The sequence below is a fragment of the Vipera berus genome, assembly GCF_964194415.1.
Source record: "Vipera berus genome assembly, chromosome: Z".
In the NCBI taxonomy this organism is placed as follows: Eukaryota; Metazoa; Chordata; class Lepidosauria; order Squamata; family Viperidae; genus Vipera; species Vipera berus.
The window spans coordinates 67546504-67569340 of NC_138205.1; the positions used below are offsets into that span (position 1 = coordinate 67546504).

At 42.5% G+C, this 22837-nt stretch overlaps 1 protein-coding gene across 11 annotated transcripts in view; it reads left to right on the forward strand.

The window, feature by feature from the left end:
* Window positions 1-22837, forward strand: part of TPK1 (thiamin pyrophosphokinase 1) — a 474984-nt gene that overhangs the window by 181015 nt on the left and 271132 nt on the right. For 8 of the 11 annotated variants that reach the window (XM_081342927.1, XM_081342933.1, XM_081342929.1 and 5 more), the window contains one exon: window positions 3301-3370. In XM_081342927.1, the coding sequence (XP_081199053.1) occupies window positions 3301-3370 (70 nt within the window). The remainder of the gene's footprint in view (window positions 1-3300; window positions 3371-22837) is intronic. The other 3 variants (XM_081342931.1, XM_081342937.1, XM_081342935.1) reach the window with 1 other exon arrangement.

Sequence of the window (22837 nt, forward strand, 5' to 3'; positions counted from 1 at the left end):
TTTGTCCAGCAGATGTTGGCTAAATTCCTTGGCACGACCCTGTAAGGGATCCTCCTTCACCTCTTGATTAAGGAGGGAGCGGGTCACCCTAAACAGGGCGGTCGGGCGATTATCTGCGGATGCGATAAGGGTAGCAAAGTAATTAGAACTTGCCCTCCTCAACGCCGCGAGATAAGACCTCGTAAAGGACCTTAGTCGCGATCGGTTAGATTCGGATCGGCTGGATCTCCAACAGCTCTCGTACCCCTTACAAAAGTTTGAAATAATGAATTATGCAGATACATTATAATTTTAAAACTTCTAAATTCAAGTTTTTGCACCCCTTGGAATATCGTCTTGCACCCCCAGTTGGGAGCCCTTGGTCTAGACTGTTTAGTCCTGTGAAGGAATATCTATACTGAACATATAGATGACATAATCCCAGTTAGTAGCTAATAATATGTACGTCATTTTTTCAGTATTTCTCAAAACAAACTGTCATTTCATTGTTAAAAACTTTTTGTGCACAATATATAGTTTTATTAATTTATTTTATTTTAATTTTAATTCCATTTATATCCCGCCCTTCTCCGAAGACTCAGGGCGGCTTACAAGCTTAGCAGTAGCCTTCATTCTATGTATACGCCTGCTTATTAGGGCTTTCGCCCCCCCCCCCCCCAAGCGGCATTATTACAAAGTCAGCTTAATTGCCCCCAACAGTCTGGGTCCTCATTTTACCTACCTCGGAAGGATGGAAGGCTGAGTCAACCTTGAGCCTTGTGGGACGCGAACCTGCACTAATTGCAGGCAGCTGGTGTTACTTAAGGAGGCATTAGCCCACTGCTCCACCAAGGCTCTTTTATGGGAAACTCGTAATCTTCATGTTTAAGAAGAGTGGCTTCATGTTGCTGAGTTTCTTTGTGGACACAGTGCTGCAACTTGACTCATCCAAATAAGCTACTATAATGGAGGATATTTGGGGATTAATCTAACTTGGTATTTCAAATTATAACTTTATTATATTCCATTTTTAGTTTAAATAAATGAATAAGCTTTCTGTTTCTGCAGTATCTCAAATTTTGTGACAGTTATGTATGATCTGCCTATAGAAAATGGTGGGATGGAGTTTTTTCCCTTTAATTTAATCTTCAAGTGTGAAAACAAATTAGAGATTTAACATTTCACTTTCTTCAAGTGTAGTTGTAATTTGTGCTGAGCAGCAATCATGCACATTATGAAGTATTACAATGTCAGACATTGGCAGAGCTACCAGTAAGCTCATTATTAATACCATGATGTTATTTCATCCTTGCAAATCTAAAAAATAATAATAAAATCACTTTTACCATTTGATTGTTCTTTTCTCCTTAGATCATTTTTTGCATTTGTATTGTAAATTTAAAACTATTAATCCAGCAGCAATGTTAAATGATGCAAACATCTTCATATCTTTATCAGTTAAATAATAAACTACACTTTGTTCCATAGCTTGTAGAAGTTACTGATTCCCCTTTGCTTGTCATATAATTGCTTTACACATAACTGAAAACATCTTTCTGTGGGTTGCGTTGGCGTGAATCATTAATTTGCCATTAAATATCAGTGTTTTGTACATTTTCTAAATAACTTTAAGTGCAGAATGATTGAAATGCTGTGAGTAAATATGCAGGAAATAACTTGAAAAGCCTATTATTGTAAAAAAAAATAATTGCCCATGATGAGTGGTGCTTAACTGCTTCCAAATTTATGTCTAGTCCTTCCAAAATGATCTCAAAAAAAATCAAGGAAGAATGGTTATTATATAGGTGTAGGACAATGGGCAGTTTTCAAGAGTATTTAGCCAGGGTTAATAATTTAAATATACATTAAATACAGAAATGGAAATCTTAATGGCAGAATGTTTAAATAGTAGAACACTGAACAATGTGAAAAGGTCATGAAACTACCAAAACATTTTGGCAAATTTTTATTTTTCCTATTCTGAAAAAGAGAGAAATTCTTACTGCTTTTTATGGCTATGTATTTTAAGCATCTATTAACAAATTACAAAATTACAAGACTATTAGCTAAAATGTAAATGACTAATTTTATATGCATTTATTTATGCATGTATTTATTAATTAACTATAACCACAATCCCAGCATATTCAGTTGCAGTTGGTGAAATGTTACTATTTAGGTTGAATCGCTAAGATGCCTGCTAACTACTATCACTATTTAACTTGGCATAGAAACAGGGGGAAGGATAGGGAGGAAACAGGATTCCATGAAGCCATCCACAGTGAGAGCCTTCAAGAATGGCAAGGTCACTAACGCAGATGCCTGATGGAGAAGTGAACTGTTCTCATAACAAAACAAAGATATATGCTTGGGCAATGTGAACAACTGGTGGGTGGAGGTTAAGGGAAGCTATTGTTAACTAGGCAGATTTTTGCGTGGGAAAAACCAGAGCTGGTTTTACTTCTTTAGTTCCAAGATGTATATTCAATGATCTTTTATGGCACTTCAAAGCCTTGAAGATTCCTTGATTTTGAGTTTGCTATTCAGATGGTTGACAATGACAGTTAATCTTAGAAATTTGGCCAATACAAAGAAGGGTTCAGAGACAATAAGAAAAGGAATATGAAGAATATCATGAAAAAATACCTTGGATACCATAAATATTAGTTACTGCTTTCTCATCTAAAATAGTATTGATATTAATGTATTTGATTTGTTGAACATGATGCATCTAACAACAACTAAAGCAAAATAGTAGTTTAAAAATAATTAACACTGTAATAATTTACAAAAAAAGAGTGGCAAGGTCACTGTTCTTTCAAGGCAGAAAGTTGGGAGTGTGAATTTGAAAAGAATTTCGGAGAAAGCCCAGTAGAAAGATCAAGTAGGAAAAAAGGTTTGGGAAGAAATTCTTGCAGCTCTGAATGCCTACTTATTTGGGACATAATTAGACTCTAAACTATTTAGTCCCTAAATAGTTGACATATTTGTTCCTAGAAAAGAGTTTAGAACTAATGGAGATATTTTTTTAGCAGGGGGATAATTTAATCACAGTATTTTGTATCAGTAATCAGTCTACTCTAACGGATGTTGCAGACATTTTTCAAAGGTAAACTCATGTATAAGGTCTAAAACTGTCAAACAAGATACAACAACGAAGTTAAATTTAATGGTAGTTAATGGAATAGGAACAATTAGTTACTATGTAAAAAAATGAAAATATTTGATGTTCACGTGTTGCAGAATAATATTTGTTATGTATATAAATTTGTTATTGGGTTATGACAACAGTTTTTTGACAACAACATACTTTTTTTTCAGCAGTTCTGAGAGCATGTGCTGATGGAGGTGCTAATCATTTGCATTGTATCACCAATGGAAAATGTGACAGGTACACTTATAATAAAATGTTTTAATAATTTTGCATATTTATCTTCACAAAGCATGTTGATTAAATTTTAAAAAAATCTAACCTTTTTTTTCACTATCAGGTTTCTATATAGTACCAGGCTACTGGTACTTCATAAAAACCTATGGGATTGCTTATCAAGTATTTTGAGGTCATTGTGTTTTCCTAATTTTATAAGAAAAGTTATTGATGTGAAGCCATGGGTTGTAGAGTTTTAATATCACATTTGTTTACCTTATTCTATTAATTGAATTTAATAGATACTAAAAAGTGAAACTCAGAAATGGTGGTTAATATAGGGTGATCGTGCATGCTATAATAAAAAGCACACATTGGAGCACAAATATTATTACACTGATTGCTTTTGAAGAAGCTTTTTCATCTTCAAGGGTTGGGAAAGATCTTATGATGACTTCCTTGGATGCTTCCCCAAATACCTCTTCAGAAGTTAGCTCGGAGGAAGATGAATCAGTTCCTGGCATGTCAGGAGGGGAGTTGGTCAGTGGCACCAAGCAGCTGTCTGAGAGTGGTTTGGCTGAAACATAGCTGCAGCAGGACAGCCCTGAGGCATCAGAGGGAGAAAGCATGCAGCTGCAGCCAGTCAAAGATAACGAAAAGGAACTGCCTTCTGCAACTGAACCAAAACACATAGGATAGAGAGAAGGCAGGAGCAGAGAAGGTCAGCCAGATTATATGCAAAGAGAAAGCCTTGCCCTTCTTGATGGATTGCATCAGAAGCTGGCTATTTAGCATAGTAGACAGATGGAGGTGATACTGGGAATGTGTTCATTTCCTTGCTATGCGATTTCTGGTCATTTCCTTGCTGTGTGTTTTCTTGTCATTGTGATGGCTTTGGACTGACTCCATGCCTTGACTTGGATTGTGTCTTGTGAACTCTGGACTTTTCTTGCCTCATGAACCCTTTTGTATTGTGGATTTAATTTTGCCTGGTGGTTTTGTTTTTATTGTACCTTGTGGACTCTTTGGCCATTGCTCTGTGAAATAGCATTGGTCTGCTTGTGGCTGGATTTAATTGGGACAGTTCTCAGTTTTTGGTGGAGAGAATTGCTGGGGAATATTAATAAACCCACTAAACCAGGGTTACATGTGTGTGTGAGTAAGCGGGACAGCACAGGTATTGTATAATGTGTGGTTTGTTGTACATTTAACAAATTGCTCTTACCACAAAATGATGCTTCTTCTCTTAATATGTTCTTACCCTGCTTCTTTCTATTCCACTCTTTATGTGCTAGGTCAGTGGTGGCGAACCTATGGCACGTGTGCCACAGGTGGCACACAGAGCCCTCTTTGTGGGCATGTGCGCCGTTGCCCCAGTCCTAGGCCTCTGCCACCATGTGCAAAAAAAAAGAGGTTCAATCAATCAATTTGAACATCTCACAGGGAAAAAAAAGATCTCACAAAGTTGGAATTGCTTGATTGAACTTTATTTTTAGGTTCATACAGCAGCAGATGAAGTGATGCATTGGAGCTGGAAAGATGGTGGCACATGGGGGTAGGGGGAGCGGCGACAGCAGGGTGTTCCATGCGACGGGTGAGGCGGGGTTTGTGCATGAGGTAGAGAAGCAATGTGGCGGCGCTAGCATGGTGGTAGACAAGTTGCTTTTCCCCCCTGCCAGACACCTGCCAAAGCTGCGCAGGGTAAGGTTGCTTCCCCCAAGCGTTTTTTTACCAACCTGCCTTTCAGCTACATTCCGTTTCTCCATTCGCTTCTTAGCCTTTGCCACGTCTTTGTGGGACAAAAAATAAAGTTCCATTAGGCTTTCTAACTTCTCACGAGATCTTGCAAGAAGTTAAAAAGTGTGATGGAACTTTTTTTTTACCGATAGTCCCACAAACACGCGGCGAAGGCTGAGAAGCGAATGGAGAAACGGAATGCAGCTGAAAGCCAGGTTAGTAAAAAAAAAAAAAAGCTTGGGGGAGGTGAGGACATCTGGACGGGGCAGGCCCGACAACCTTACCCTGCATGGTGGTGGGAGGGTGAGTGTGTGCCCTTTCCATGCCAGGCCAGCCCTTGCAGCCCTGGGGCAGCCGTGCTAGGGGGTGGTGGGCAGGGCATTGAGGTGGGGGCTGGCAGGCCGACCAAAGCAGCAAGTGGAGCATCCGGGGCTCAGGGAGGGAGCCTGAGGTGGGCAGTCAGGCCATTGGCAAGACAGAGCAATGCATCTGAGTGGAAAGCAGCCTCGGAATAAGTGGGGCAGGAAAGGAAAGAAATCCTTGCTTCCCCCAGAAACTGCCTTTCTTTCCTTACCTGACTCCCAGCCCCATCCCACTTTTTTGTGGGGGGGGGGAAAGGTCAATCAATCAATTCCAACTTCTCATGAAAGATCACGAAGTTGGAATTAATTCATTGACCTTTCCCCCCCCCCAAAACCCCTTTCTTTGTTTCCTTGCACATGGCAGGGGTGGATCGCGAAGAATAAGTGGCATGGGGCTGGGAGTTAGGTAAGGAAAGAAAGGCAATTTCTCAGGAGAGCAAGGATTTCTTTCCTTACCTGTCCCACTTATTCCAAGGCTGCTTTCCGCTCAGATGCATTGCTCTGTCTTGCCAATGGCCCGACCACCCACTTCAGCGCCCTCCTTCCTCCTCCCCGAGCCTCTGGCAAGCCACCTGCTACTTGGTGGCTGTGTAGGCAGAGCTGCAAAATTCTCTTCTCTGTCAGAGAAGAGAACTTTGCACCTCTGCCTTCAGAGCCACCAAAGCTGTAGCTCAGGGTTCCTCAAACTATGGCCCGACCTGTCTTTTTTTTTGGCCTGCCTCAACCTCCTGTCCAATTGCGAGGAGAGGGTGGATGGTGGTGAAAGCTCCAGCCAGTGGCGGGATGGTGTGTTGGTGGGAGAATATGTTTTTTCCCAGTTTTTCACTCGCGTGCCCAAGGGTGTGCTCGTGCTTTGGCAGCACCCCCTTCCTCTCCTCCCCTTGCCTGTTCATGTTTTTATCACAGGGCCAGGCTGAGAGGTTTAAGCCACGCTTACAGCTTTGGCAACACTTAGGGCAGCCAAGCCTGGTGATGACAATGCCACTGCTGCTTCTGAGGCAGGTCCCTTGCTAGGTGCTACAGAATGCAAGTCCCAGCCTCCGCTACCACTGCCGCCATGCCGGCCAAAAGGAAACTGGTGCTGCCAGCCCTCAACATCACCCCCACCATTGCTAAGGGACCCAGCCCCATCGGCAATTGGAGTGGGGCTGCTGGAGTGAGGCGCCAGTTATAGGTCAGAGGGGAGTGGGCGAGGGACGGCTGGGGTGAGCGAGAAAAAATGAGAAATTGCTCCTGGAAGGTTATTTCGGGGTTGTGAGGGGTTTTTTGGAGCTGAGGTGATGAAAGGTCAGGGGAGCCACTGGAAGAGAGGATGCGGTTGGCCTTTGGAGAAGTATCACGATCCATGAATAGGGGTGGTGGTGCCGTGTCCAGATGAAGCTCCGAGAGGTAGACAAAACTGGAACTGGTGGAGCAGCTTGGAGGAATCAGGAGAGCCACAGCTCGCGGTTGAGAGAAACTTCATTGGCCTTTAGGTCCAGGAAATGCAAGAAAGCCACAAAGCTCAGAGAGCAGCAAGGACTCCACAGCCACCCTCCTTCTCTTCTTCTTATCCTTCATTTCACAACCCCCCTCTCTTCTGGCATTGCTGATGTTACCTAGTTTGGGTCATGAGACATCTGCAAGAAATGCTGAATAGAAATGGCACCCCTGCCCTGCCCCCTGCCTTGCCTTGCCTTACCCCGCAGGACGAGCCTCCTGCCCACTGTCCCACCCGCCAGAGACCTCCCTGGATCTCCCCCAACCATGCCCGGCCCCCACAGGCGTCCCCCCAGTGAGCAACATTGAGGTAGCCACTCCCACCCTGGCCACGCCCACCCAGTCTGTCATGACCACTGCAGCCATGCCTACCCAGTGGGCCACACCCACCTTGCACCCAACGATAAGTGGGGTTTGGGTTGCAGTTTGGACACTCGGTCTCTAAAAGGTTCGCCATCACTGACCTATACCGTCTCAGACAACTGAATTTCTAGTCCCTTCTCAAAAATCTCCAGTGATGGAGTTCCCATGTTTTCTGGGGTAAGCTGTTCCACTCATTGATTGTCCTCACTGTCAGGAAGTTTCTCCTTAATTCCAGATTACTTCTCTCTTTGATCAGTTTCCAACCATTATTTCTTGTCCTGCCCTCTCCTGCTTTGTTGAACATCCTGCCCCACTCTGCCTTGTGGCAGCCCCTCAGATCCTGGAATACTGCTATGATGTCTCCCCTATTTCTTCTTTTCTTTAGACTAGCCAAACCCAAGTCCCATAGCCATTCTTCGTATGTTTTAGTCTCCAGGCCTTTGATCACCTTTGTTGCTCTTCTCTGATTTTCCCCCCCAAACTCTCAATATCTTTTTTGTGATATAGCAACCAAAATTGGTTGCAGTATTCCAGATGTGGTCTTACTAAGGTTTTATAAGCTATACTAATACTTCATGTGATCTTGATTCTATGCCTCTGTTTATACAAATCAGCATTGTATTAGCTTTTTTGGTTGCTGCTGCATACTGCTGGCTCATAGTCAAGTGATTGTCCACTAGGACTCCAAGGTCCCTCTCACAGTTACTGTTTTTAAGCCAGGTCTCGCCCAATCTGTATTTGTACCTTTGGTTTTTTCTGCCTAGATGTAAGACTTTGCTTTTCTCCACATTAAAACTCAATTTGTTGCATAGGGTCTATTTTTTAAGTTTGTCAAGATCTTTTTGGATCCTGAGTTTGTCTTCTGGGGTCTTGGCTACTCCTGTCAGTTTTGTGACATCTGCAAATTTAATGAGTTTCTCCTTCAATTCCCTCATCTAAGTCATTTATGAAGATATTGAAGAGTACTGGGCCTAAGATGGAACCTTGTGGTACCCCATTGCTTACTTCTCTCCATGTGGATGTGATGCCATTGAGGCCTCCTTGTTGAGTATGGTTTGTCAGCCAGCTACAGATCCATCTGGTGGATGGATTCCACCTTTTCCTAGCTTACCAAGGAGTAGGTTGTGGACTACTTTGTCAAATGCCTTACTGAAATCTAAGTATACTACGTCTACTGCATTTCTCTAGTCTACCAGTTTAGTCACTTTATCAAAGAATGAGATAAGGTTGGTTTTGCAAGATCTGTTTTTAACAAGCCCGTGCTGGCTACTAGTTATGACTTTGTTTGCTTCCAGTTTTTCGCAGATCTGTTTTTTAATAATCTTTTCTAGAATCTTCCCAGGTATTGATGTTAAACTGACTGGTCTGTAGTTTCCTGGATCCGTTTTTCCCCCTTTCTTGAAGATGGGGACCACATCAGCCCTTTTCCAATTCTCAAGTACTTCCCTGGTGCTCTAGGATTTATGAAAGATGTGGTGCAACAGTTCTGAAATAACATCTGTCAGCTCTTTAAGAACTGTAGGATGTAGTCTGTCGGCTTCTGGTGATTTATATTCATCAAGGTTGGATAGGTGTTCCTTTACCATTTTCTTGCTTATTTTAATTTTTGTTTCTAGTATGTCTTTTGCAGTGGGTTTTTTGGTGTGTTGGGCTATAGTTTCTTTTGGTGTGAAGACTGATGCAAAGTATGAGTTAAGCAGCTCTGCTTTCTCCCTGTTGCCTATAATTTCCTTGCCATCTTCTCTATTTAGTGGGCCTACAGTTTCCTTGACTTTTTTCTTCTTGTTAATATGTTGGAAGAAACTTTTTTTATTGTCCTTGACTTCTGTTGCAAGTCTTGTTCATTCTGAGCCTTTGCTTTCTTTTTTTCTTCTTCTTTTTCATATTTTATTAATTTTTATAGTCAGAAATGCTTAATATTTTATCAGCAACATATAGTCTGGGTTTCAATATATAGTTTACTAATACATGTTAAACTTCTTTCTCTCTACTTCATTTTTCTAGCCATTGATAAAATGTATCCCATGTTCTAAAATATTGTAAATCTTCTTTCTCTTTCATTTGCAGTGTCTGTCCATTTCTGCACAATCTAAAATTTTCTTAATTATCTCTTCCTCCGCTGGTAATTCTTTATCTTTCCAATTTTGAGCAAATACAATTCTTGCTTCAGTTAACACATGTAATATTAAGTATACACATTCCTTCTCATAATTTTCTACAATTATACCTAACAAAAATAATTCTGGCTTAAAATCTATGTGGTTTTTAGTCATTTTCTCTAACCATTTATGTATTCTTGACCAAAATCTTTTGGCTTTAGGGCAAGGCTTTTCAACCGGTGGTATGTGTACCACTGGTGGTACGTGAGCACCTGGATGGTGGTACACAGCGTTGCCTTCCTCCCCCTTGCCTCCCCCCCGCTCCGCTCCTTCCCAGCTCACTTGCTGCCAGAAAACATGCTGCTTGGCGGAGGCCCCGCCCTCCCCAGGGACTTGTTGTGCAGCAACTGGATTGACCTCTTCTTGTGCAGGATCCATGTCATCCTTACCCCCCTCTTCTTACTTTACAAACAGGCATTAGCCTGAAGGGGAGAGAGCCATCTACTCTATTGGCAGGTAGGTGTTTGAGACCGCTCACATTGCAGCCCTTCTCTCTCTCTCTCTCTCTCTCTGTTGCAGCCTTCCATCTTCTTTTCCTCTCCCCCCCCCGTGAGCTTGCAATACCCCTCACGGCCCTCACATTGCCTCCTGGTGCTCGAGACTTTTCCCCCTCTCCTCTTCCCCAGGTGCCCGGCTTTACGGAGGGGAAAGCAAAGATGGCACGCGCCCTCCCCAAAGACTTATCCTGCGGCAGCAGGTAGGAATCGAGGCTCATGTTTGTTTTGCTGATGCGTGCCAGGTGAAGCCATCAGAACGTGCGTGTGGAGGGAAAAACGTGCCCGCCTGACTCCCTCCACTCCCTGTTTCACAGAAACCGAATCACACACTCCTGCGCAGCTCACTTTCTTGTTTTCTGCTTGCTTTCTGCAAGCAAGTTACCTGGGCAGGAGCTGAGCTGCACTGAGAAACTCAATCACACACTCCTGCGTAGCTCACCTGCAGAAAGCGAGCTAGCAAGATTGCCAGGAGCCAGGGTCTAAAGGATTTGTGTGATGTGTCTGAGAAGGTGAAATGTTGCCACTTCTCCTGCCTGCTTTGCATGGGGGCAAGCCTGGCGAGATGCAGGGCTGTAATTTGTCTGAAAGTTGGTGGAAGGGTTTGGCTGGGGGGCGGAAGAGGCGGGAGAGGACCGGGGTCAGCAGGTCTTGGTGAGTGTGTGTGTGTGTGTGTGTGTGTGTGTACACACTCACATATATAAATACATATCTATATATGTATATACACACGCACATACACACACACACACACACACGAGTTTCTCTTCCCTCCCTTCCACCGCCTTGGTTCTGCACTGGATCCTACATTTTGGCTTTTCTGGACAGTCTTAGCAGCCTTTTGTTCACTTCCTAAAAACCAGAGGGTGGGTGGGGGTAGAAGCAGCAGGAGGTGTGTGGAAAGAGAGGAGTAAGGAATGTTCCAGGGAGCCCCTTAGCTGTGCTGTGACTCACCTCCCCCCGTGCCATCTTTTGGATGCAGAGAAAATGCCAGAGTTCAAGGCAAAATTAATACCAGGAGCTAGTAAGTTTTCCTTTTCTTCCTGTGAACAATCCACTGCCTAATTACTAAAACCAAACAGAGAACTTGCAGAGATGGGAGGCAAAAAAAAGAAAACCTGTTTGATTCCCCTATTAACAGATAGATTTAATGGTTTGTAGTGGTTAGGACACCCGTTGTGGTGAATGGTGATTGGGAAGCCTTCTTTGCTTCGGCTTCATGATTTGAGCCCGAACCGAAAGATGCATTCTCCAACCGGCTCTGCCTACCCCTTCTCTGGGCTGGGCTGCAATCTTGCCCGCTGCTTCTTGGCTTCTTCCTTTCCCCTCCCTTGCAGAAAAAAAGGCAAGGCAAGCAGTGGGGGAGGGGTTTTCCCCATCCTGGATGCTCCTTTTGCAAGCAGGAAATCTTGTGGGTCTCCTCACGAGGAAGGAAACCCTAGATGGGGAGCAAGCCAGGGAAAGAGTGTGTGTGTGTGTGTGGGGAGAAATCCTGCAATTCCTGTGCAAGATTTCCTGCTTGCAAAAGGAAGGGACAAAGAGGGAGGAAAGGAAAGGAAGGAAAGAAGAAAGGTAGGGACAATGGGAGGGAAGGAAGGAAGGGACAAAGAGGGAAGGAAGGAAGGAAGGAAGGAAGGAAGGAAGGAAGGAAGGAAGGAAGGAAGGAAGGAAGGAAGGAAGGAAGGAAGGAAGGAAGGAAAGGGAGGGAAGGAAGAAGGAAGGAAGGAAGGAAGGAAGGAAGGAAGGAAGGAAGGAAGGAAGGAAGGAAGGAAGGAAGGAAGGAATGTAGGGACAATAGGAGAGAGGGAGGGAAGGAAGGAAGAAAAGAAGAAATGAGGAAACCTCAGATGCGGAGCAAGCCATGGAAAGTGTCTCTGTGTGTGTGTGTGTGTGTGTGTGTGTGTGTGTGTGTGAGAGAGAGAGAGAGAGAGAGAGAGAGAGAGAGAGATCCTGCTGCAATTCCTTCCTTGCAAAAGGAAGGGACAAAGAGGGAAGAAAGGAAGGAAAGAAGAAAGATAGGGGCAATGGGAGGGAAGGAAGGAAGGGACAAAGAGGGAGGGAAGGAAGAAAGGAAGGAAAGAAGAAATGTAGGGACAATGGGAGAGAGGGAGGGAAGGAAGGCACAACTCCAGTCCCACCCCCTCCACCAGAGACCCACGTATTTTCCACACACACACACATAGTCACCCCACAACCTCAGTGATGAGCTGGCCACGCTCCCCCTCCCCCAGCCATTGACTTCGTTTGTCAAAAAGTTGCAAAAGTTGATCACATGACCCTGGGACACTGAACGTCATAAGTATGAATCAGTTACCAAGCATCCAAATGTAAATCACACGACCTTGGTGATACTGCAACAGTCGTAAGTGTGAAAAATGGTCATAAGTCACTTTTTTCAGTGCCATTGTAACTTTGAACAGTCACTGAGTGAATTGTTGTAAGTTGAGGACTACCTGTACTTTATCATTTTTCCCCCTTTTTTTTGGTCGAGTTTTTGACAACTTTCTGGGTGACTGGTGGTACTCGGATATTGCCTTATCCTAAAAGTGGTACAATGGGTGAAAAGGTTGAAAAGCCCTGCTTTAGGGCATGTCCACCAAAGATAATATTATATGCCTGGGTTTTGTCTACATTTCCAATGACTACTACACATGTTTTTAAACATTTTCACTGACCTCACAGGTATTAAGTGCTATCTGTAAAACATTTTATATAGGTTTTCTTTTGTAAGCCACCACATGTTATTTTAGAATTTCTTTCCCAAAGGCTTTGCCAGTTTTCTAACTCTGTGTTACGCCCAAAGTTTTTTGCCCATATTATCATTGATTCTTTAACTTATTCCTCCTCCATCTTTAAAGTTAACATATACTTATACAGTTTCTTCATCAATTTTTTATCTGATGTCAATAATATCTGATCAAATTCTGTCTGTTCTTTGTAAAATCCAGATGTTTTAGCATCTTTTTTATATCTCGTTTGAATTTGCAGGTGTGGCCACCATGATAAATCAGTGCCCTGTTCTTCCAGTTCTTGTCTAATTTTTAGTTTCCCTTCAATATTCAAAATGTCTTTATAAGTCACAATTTTACCATAGTAAAATTAAGTTTGGGTGAACAAAAGCTTCCATTTTTGAAAGCTATACAGGTATTTTTATAGGAATTTTCAGTTTTACTTTTTCCCATTCTTGAAGCAGTGTGTTTCTTATATAGTGGTTTTGAATGTGTCTGTTTTATTCTTCCCATACTATAAGAAGGCATGCCATCCGAGTTGTAGGTCATGCCCCTCTAGGTATAGTAATCTTTTATGTCTAAGAGTTATCCAAGTTAATACAGATGGTTGATAGTATAAGGCCCAATCTGGCAACCCAAATACTCCATTTTCTTTCGCTTGTAGCATTTTCAATCTAATTCTAGCTTTTTTCCCCTTGCCAAATAAATTTCAAAGTGAATGTATTTAATTCATCAAAAAAATCCCCCCAGTTTTATAGTATTGTTTGAAATAAAAAGAGTAGTTTTGCTAAAATATTCATCTTCACTGTTGCTCTTCTTCCTAGCATTGAAAGTTGTAGATTTTTCCATTTTTGCAAATCTAATTTTATTTGTTTTAGTAATTTTATGTAGTTATCTTCTCTTACTGTTGCACATCTTGCTGTTAAAAATATCCCCAAGTAGTTAAGACTTTCTTAACTATGACTTCCGGTGGCGGCGCGGCGCCAGAGACAGCCATTTCTGGCTGCCCGCTGCTCAGCTGAGTTGTTTTCACCTGAAACAGCGCCGATCAGCTGTTCGGGTGGATTTGAAGCCCCCTCCTCGGGAGAAGAGGAGGGGGTGAGGCCCCAGGTAGGGGTTGAGTTCTCCGGGGCCGCCTGAGCTTAAAGCTTGGGCGGCTGAAGGATTGAACTCCCCCGTAGCCTGGGTTGCTCCCAGCTGTTCAGCGTCTCTGCTCCGGGATTTTTGGAGCAGAGCCAGGCGTTTGCGACCACCCCTGCCAGAAGGAAAGACCTTGGAATAAAAGGAGCAGGCAGAGCGGTACAGGAGGTCAAGGTGAAGAGGACTTTTATTTTTACTCTCTAGCTTAATGGACTTTATAAACTTAAAGTGAAAGTGCGCAACAAGTGAAAGTGAAAAGATGGCGGCTAAACCTCCCTCAAAAACTCTTCGGAGTGCGGGAACTTCCCCGGTGCAACAGACATCGTTGCAAGCTTTGCTTCCTCCTGCTGCACTGACATCGAAGGATTTAGAAGATGCTTTGGAAAAACAATCCCAGGTAATATCAGAAATGCTGGGTGACAAGCTGGCAAAGGTGGAGGAGAAATTGGAGAAATTGGAGGAGAGGATAGAAGAGAAGTTTAGTGCGATGAGGGTAGACATTTTGTCTATAGTGCAAAGCGTGGCTGAATGTGTGCAAAGTTTGGACGAAAAAGTGGAGGATCTGAGTCAAAAGAATGCTATATTAGAAGTAAAGGTACTGGAGAATGAAGATTTAAGGGATAGAATGGACGGAGAATTGAGTCTTGTCCAGTATCACCAGATGCAGTATGCTATCAGAATCAGGGGCTTAAAAGAGAATCCTAAAGAAGACCTAAAGCAGCTGATTTCTGAGGCTTTGGAAGAAGTATTGGGTCAGCCAGCATCTGAAATAAAGGGATGCATGGATAAAGTCTTTCGTGTAAACTCATGGATTGCTAGACAGAGAAAGCTACCTAGAGATGTGGTGGTTTATTTTACTAAGAGAGAAACCAGAGATGAAGTTATTCAAGCCGCTTATGATACTAAAGTTGTGATTGCTGACCAAGAAGTTTTGGTTTTAAAAGAAATTCCTCCAAAGATTTTAAGGAGAAGGAAGGATTTTGCATTTCTTGTGCAAGAACTTAAGCAACGTGAAATAAAGTTTAGATGGGAGATTCCTGTCGGATTGGTGGTGATGTATGAAGGTAAAAGATACCGTCTGGTTACTGTGACACAGGCACGTGACTTCTACAATAATGTTTTAAAAGCGACCCCACTATCACTTCTGGAAGCTGCAAAGGGATTTGGAGAAGGGAAATCTCAAGAGGCTGAAGGTGGACAGAAAGAGGAGAATGGTGCTGGAGGGGATCAAATTATAGCCTCGTTGGCTGTTGCTGGAGAGCAGAGGGTGACACGTGCCGCTGTAAAACGAGCAAAACAAATAAAAGAGCAAGACCAACAGAAGTTTATGGAACTTTCAAAGCGTACTTACAGTGAAGCAGTGGGAGGAGCGCGGCCCAAAGAAGATAGAGGGGCTATTAAAGATGTGCTCCAACAGCTTCGGGATGCCACGCATGGCGACTAAATTTCTAACCTGGAATGTTAATGGACTAAATTCACCACAGAAGAGAAAGAAAGTTTTTCAATATTTAAAACAATTCAAGATTGATGTTATATGTTTGCAAGAAACGCATATTAGGGCTATGGACCAAAAGTATTTATCGAACTCAAGATTGGGCACGCAATTTGTTGCATCTGCGATGAATAAGAAAAATGGAGTGGTTGTTTATGTTAAAAGCGCTTTATCAGCGGAATTAATTGAAGCAGATAAGCATGGAAGGTATGTTATGATAGATTTGCTGCTTGAAGGCAAAAAAACGCTTTTAGTTGGACTGTATGCTCCTAATCAACAGCAAGCTGATTTTTTTAGCTCACTTCATACAAAGCTTACTCAATTGGATTACAAATCGTTTATTTTTATGGGGAATTGGAATGGAGTTTTGGACGTACAGATGGATAAGGCTGGTTCTTTTAAGCGCTCTCCGAGTCATGCCAGATTGCCTAAATCTTTTTTTGAAATGAAGGATGATCTGGAACTGCGAGATATTTGGCGTGACACTCACCTGCATGAAAAGGATTATACTTTTTTTTCTGATAGACATCAATCTTTTTCCAGGATTGATTTTATTTTGCTGACTAATGATTTTTTTTCTAGGATTAAGAAGGTAAAGATCTGTGCAAGAGCTATTTCTGACCATAGTCCAGTTTGGTTAGAGATCAATAAGGACAATAGAGATAGGCGCTCGTGGCGTGTAAATGAGAACTTGTTTAGAAATCAGAGAAATGTGGAAGAATGTAAACAGCGGATGAAGGATTTTTTTGAAATTAATATGAATAAGGATACTTCTATGGATATGGTTTGGGATGCTAGCAAGGCCTATATGAGAGGGGTGTTGATATATATGAATAACAAACACAGACGTACTTTGGAAGCCAGAAGGAAAGAACTGGAGAACGAAATTAGGGAAAAAGAAAAGGCCTTGATCTTGAACCCATTGGATGTGAAGGCTAAGGAGGTTATTAAGCTATTAAGAGGACAATTTGACAAATTAATGGCTGACCAAGTGGCAACTAATTTGCGGTTTGCTAGGCATAATACTTTTTGCAATGCTAATAAGCCAGGTAGATGGCTAGCTTATAGACTTAGGAAAAAGCAAAGGGCTTCTAATATAGACAAAATTGAACATAAGGGAAAGGTGGTGTTTCAACAGGATCTTATTAAGGAAGCCTTTCTGGACTTTTATTCTAAGTTATATGCTAAGGAGAAGATTAATGAAAAGGATATTGATGTATATTTGGAGAATGCTAGCATCCCGGTTCTTACGCAGGCACAAAAAGAGGAGATTAACCAATTAATAACAGAAGAAGAAATTCTTACAGCAATTAAGGAATTGAAGTTGGATAAAGCACCAGGTACGGATGGTTTGACTGCGGTTTATTACAGAAATTTACAAATGGAGTTGATAAAGCCATTAAAGGAACTGTTTCAGATAATTCACAGAGGGGGAAAGGTGCCTCCGTCTTGGAGAACTGCTTTTATTTCTTTGATACCGAAGGAAGATCAAGATGCTACTCAAGTGAAAAATTACAGACCGATATCACTTTTAAATACAGATTATAAGATATTTGCTAAGGTGTTGGCTAATAGACTGATGAGGGTTCTGCAACAGGTGATTCATGGGGATCAAACTGGGTTTATCAGTGGTAGGCAAATGAAAAATAATGTGAGGCATATAGTTGATGTGTTAGAGTTTTTGGAAAGGAATAACCAGATCCCTGCGGCGCTAATTTTTTTAGATGCGGAAAAAGCTTTTGATCAATTGAATTGGCAATTTTTGATGAAAGTTTTAGATAAAATGAATTTTGGGGATAAATTTTTGCAACCAATTAGGGCATTATATCAAAAACAAACTGCCCGAATAATAGTTAACAATAGTTTGACTGAAGCTTGTAATATTGAGAAGGGCACAAGGCAAGGGTGTCCGTTATCACCTTTATTATTTGTTTTAACATTGGAGATATTATTGATAAAAATTCGGAACTCGGAAAAAATTAAGGGTATTCAAATTAGAGATCAGGATTATAGATTGAGGGCATTCGCAGACGATCTGGTTGCTACAGTGACCCAGCCAGAGAACTCTGTTGTGGACCTGATGGAGATAATAATGCAATATGGGAAGGTTTCTGGATTTAAAGTTAATGCACAAAAAACTAAAATTCTGGCCAAAAATATGACAGTATCGCAAAAGGCTCTTTTAGAAGGACTAACTGGATTTGAGATTGTTAAAAGGGTCAAATATTTGGGGGTGTTTTTGTCACCCTCTAATACAAAGTTATATAAAAATAACTATGAAAGATTGTGGGGAAAAATCCAAAAAGAAATGGAGAGCTGGGAAAAATTGCAATTGTCTTTGTTGGGGCGAAGCGCAGCAGTGAAAATGAATGTCCTGCCTAAATTTTTATTCTTATTTCAAATGATACTGGTTCTTAAGAAAGATTCTAATCTGGAAGAATGGCAGCGAGGTATCAATAAATTTGTTTGGGCAGGGAAAAAGCCACGAGTTAAACTTAAGATTATGCAGGATACTCGTGAAAGAGGTGGTCTTAAAATGCCCAATCTTAAATTATATTATGAAGCTGCTGCGTTAGCAGGAATAAGTGATTGGATTAATTTGACACAAGAGAGATTATTAAATCTTGAGGGCCATGATTTGCTGTTTGGCTGGCATGCATATTTGTTGTATGATAAAAAGGTAGATAATGTGTTTAAAGCGCATATTTTAAGACAAGCATTGTTGAGAGTTTGGAAGAAGTACAGACATAAGTTAGGTTGTAAGATACCATTGTGGGCAATCCCAAAACATGCAATAGAAAATATAAATGTTGGTTTCAAACATGATGTGACTACGTATAAGGAGATTTTAAGTTTGGAAAGAAATGTTTGGTGTCTGAAACCGTACAGTCTCTTGCGAGATGAGAAGATTGTTCAAACTTGGTTCCAATATATTCAGCTACGGGCCAGGTGGAAAGAAGATCAGAAAACTGGTTTTACAATGACTGATGAAAATCTGATAAAGCAAATTAGAAAGCAGGGTCCAGCACATATCAAACGGATATATCTTGCATTGATAGAAATTGACTCAGAAACAGAACTTGTTAAAGATTGTATGATAAAATGGGCCCAAAATATTCAAGAAGTTATTACAATGGACACGTGGGAAAAGATCTGGGTGAGGAACGTAAAATTTACACAAGCTCAAAACTTAAGAGAGAACTTTTATAAAATGTTTTATAGATGGCATCTAGATCCTAAAAAGCTTGCAAGTATGTATCCGAATTATCAGCCCAAGTGCTGGAGGTGTGGCGATGAAGATGCAACATATTTTCACATATGGTGGACTTGTAAAAAGGTTAAGGCCTTTTGGATAAAAATTTGGTGGAACATGCAGAAGATTTTCAAGCAAAGGATAAAGTTTTGCCCGCAATTTTTTTTGTTAGGTATAATTACAGATGCTGCGGTTGTGGACACTAAGTTGATGTTGAATTTAACTACGGCAGCAAGACTCTTAATAGGTCAATATTGGAAGAAGGAGGAACTGCCGACTATAGAAGAATGGACTTTAAAGGTTTCTGACCTAGCAGAGATGGCAAAGATTTCGGCTTATTTGAAAGATCACTCGCAAGAATGTTACATTATGGAGTGGAGAAAATGGATTGAGTATATCCAGAACAAATATGGGACTAAAAAGTTTCATGTAGCATTTGAATAAGTCTTCCTTTCTTTTCTTTTTTCTTTTTTTTATAGTTAATAGTAATAGTGTTTGTAGTTATCCTATATGAGCTAGAGAGTGATAGATTTCAGAGTTTATGGTTGTTAGCATTTGGATGTTTATGAGTGTTTTTTTTTATACCCTGTACTTAGCTCTGGGAAGTCGGGGGGGAGGGGTAGGGAGGGATGGGTGTGGGAGGGGGAGGGGGGGATTGTTAAAGATAAAATGTATGTTAAAACTTTTTAATAAAAAAAAGAGTTTCTTAACTATTTAAAGGTCTGTTTTTTCTGACAGTTGAGTTTTTTGTTTATCTGTAAGGTTTTTAGTTATCACTTTGGTCTTTGGTCTATTTATTTTCAGTCCTGCCACTTATCCAAATTATATAAGCTTGAGGCTTGTCTCAAGCAGTTCTTCTAATACAGGGCTTTTCAACCTTTTCACCCATTGTACCAGTTTTAGGATATGGCAACATCCGAGTACCACCAGTCACCTAGCAAGGTGTCAATAACCTGATGACAAAAAAAGGGAAAAAGTGATGAAGTACAGGTAGTCCTCCACTTACAACACTTCACTTGTGATTGTTTGAAGTTACAATGGCACTGAAAAAAGTGCCCCCCAAGTCACAGCCGAGCAAAACACCTGCCTGCCCGCCTGGTGGCGTTCTTCCTCCTGTCCTAGGTTTTCGTTGTTGTGAGCATTTCTGTTGAGGATTGGCAGGAAGGGTGGGGTGGGGGCATTTGGTTTTTATTCCCCCCATCTGCTGGGTGGTTGCAGCAGATTTTGGTCATTTCCCTTGAAAATGACACCATCTGGTAGCAATAGAAAACAGGTGCCATTTTGCTTTTCTTTCCCCCCCCCGCCCCACAAATAAACTTACATAATAGCCTCTTCACAGAAGATACCAATTTTACTCCCCCACAGCCCCCTAGATCAGACCCCCCACATGGTCATTTTCCCTTGCAAACCCCCCCCCTTTGCTAAAGATCCCATTTTCAGCTATTAGCCCCAGACCGCTTATTATAAGCCTCTCTGAATTCCTTCAGCAATGTAATGGGCACTTTGGATCTGGTGTTCCTGGGAAAGAGGTCAGTCGTGTGTGTTTGGGAGGGGAAGGAACCCCAACCAATTCAGGCAGAATTTTTAGTAGATTTAAGAGAGACGCATTGGAACCACGGGACCTCTCGCCGCAGATTGCATAGCTTAGGCACATGGCTTGCGGGGCGAATACAGCACAACTACGGTATGCAGCGAAGGTGGGAGTGGGGTGGGAGAGGAAAAACTCCCCAAAATAGGAGGATTAGAGTGTAGAAAAGCCATAATACGTTTCCTAGAAGGAATTGAAGCATTAAACTTTGCAGCCTGGAGGCAACGCCTGTGTTTATAAATCCGGTGGGCGGGTGGGGGGAGAACAATGGGAAGAGAAGGGTGGGAGATAGTGGGAAAAATGCAGGTGGAGGTGCTAAACTGGGCAAAAGCAGAAAGGGCAGGAGTAAAGTTCACCGTATCCTGCTCGGGATGAGGGGGGGAAGGAACTGGCTGCAACACCCCCCCAACAAAAACACCCACGATCCTCCCCCAGGTGCAGCGGGGGCAGTGGGAAATCACAGAGCCCGGATGTCACGTCCAGGCTCCACCCGCAGTAGGCCAGTTGGGAGTTCCCGCCTCCGGAGTGCCCAGCTGATCAGCAGCCTCGATATTAGGCCACCGAGGCTCCCAGCTGTTCAGCACTGCCGAAACTTTCAGCTGGTCGGCGACAGCAAGGAGATGATACTGGCACTCCCAGCTGTCCAGCGGTGACACTCCCTCCCCCCCAGTTGCATCCTTTGCATTCTGTTTTTGACCCTTGGGGGGGGTTGAGGGAGCCTGTTCCAGCTGCAGGCCCTGTGCAGCATCCTGGCTCTGCGTTGCGTAGCCTGCCGAGGCCCTGCTGGCTGGGCACCTCCGGCCGTGACCACTTACTTATCCATTGCAGGAATTTGATGAAGCCAATCAGCTTCTTGGTGGGCCCCAGATCTAAACTAAACCCAGACATTTTCAGTGGGGAGTGAGCAGAATGCAAAGGGAGGCATCTCTTTCAGTTTCTCACTCCAGGAAAGCGGGACAGGGCAGGGCAGGGGGAAGGGGCAGTTACTGCCGAAGGGGCCACCAGCCTCCTACCTGATTCACTTGCTCCGGGCTGGCGCGGCCTTGTGGCTGCTGATGCTCCACCCCACGCAAGAGTGGCAGTTGCAAGGCGTCGGCCCCACCGCTGGTGACAGTTGTCCTTGGAACTGCAGAGGGAGCATGCTGGCTCGGCCAGGAGCCTACGTCTGGCCTGGCCCTATCTAGAAGCGGGTGGCCCCCTCTTCCTCCAGGGACTGCTCTATTTTCTGGACAGAGGGGGAGGAAGATGAGCAAGACACTTGCCCCTCTGAAGTAAGAAGAGGGGGGGAAGGGCAACACAGATCCCGCACAAGAAGAAGTTGTACAACAAGTCCTTGAGGACGGTGTGGCCTCGCTCTGCACCTGCGCTCTTCGTGTGCCCTCGTTAGGGTTCCTGCAGGCCGCCGCCAAGCAACATGTTTTCCGGCAACAAGTGAGCTGGGAAGGAGCAGAGTGAGCGAAGGGAAGTGGGGGTGAAGAAGATGATGTCGTGTACCACCAGCCAGGGGCTTGCCTACCACCAGTGGTACGCGTACCACTGGTTGAAAAGCCTCGTTCTAATACAAAGATCAGGTCAGTGGTGGGATTCAGCTGCTTCACACCACTTTGGCAGAACTGGTAGATAATCTTTTGTTGCCTAGGCCAAGAATGGACTTCCAGAAACAACATCCACACAGAGAACCGGTTGTTCACATATTTGAATCCCACCACTGAACCAAGTGATCTGTGAATGCTTGTAGTTTATATTTTTCTTCTTTTATCTCCAATTCTTTAATTTCTGAATCTTGCCTAATATTTCTATTCAGTACGTCCATTGTTAATATAAATAATAATGGGGATAATGGACACCCTAGTCTTTGCCTTTTTGATATTAAAGTCTCCATTTACAATTACTTTAACTGTTTGTCTAAATTGTTTCAATTATATTTATAAAGTTTGCTCCAAAATCCATTTCATTTAATTTGTTGAATCATAAATTGCCAATTTACGTTATCAAAAGCCATCTGTGCATCTAGCAATATTAGAGCCATCTGCTTCCCTGGATGCATTTCATAATATTCCAAAATATCTAAGATCATTCTTATGTTATTTTTTATTTGTCTCTTAGGTAAAAATCTATTTTGGTCTATATGTATAAATTCAGTCAAGAATTTCTTTAATCTTTCTGCTATTATTGAAGCAAAAAAAAATTAGGCCACATTTAATAGAGATATTAGTCTATAATTCTTTATCTGCATCAAATCTGAATCTTCTTTAGATATTAAAGTAATGTTGACTTCTATCCACATTTTTGGTATTTTAGCCTTTAAGAGTACTTCTTTACACAGTTCTTTCATTAGGGTGCTTAATGTAGACATTTATAAAACTCTGCAAGTAGCCCATCTGGACCTGGAGTCTTGTCAGGTATACTACTGCTGGCAACAATCCCTCAGAAGAAATAGAGTAGCCTTCATAAATAAAAGAGTAGGAAAGGCAATTCTGGGATAAAAGGTAAAGGTAAAGGTAAAGGTTCCCCCGCACATGCGTGCTAGTCGTTTCCGACTCTAGGGGCCGGTGCTCATCTCCGTTTCAAAGCCGAAGAGCCAGCGCTTGTCCGAGGACGTCTCCGTGGTCATGTGGCCGGCATGACTAGACGCCAAAGGCACACGGAACGCTGTTACCTTCCCACCGTAGTGGTCCCTATTTTTCTACTTGCA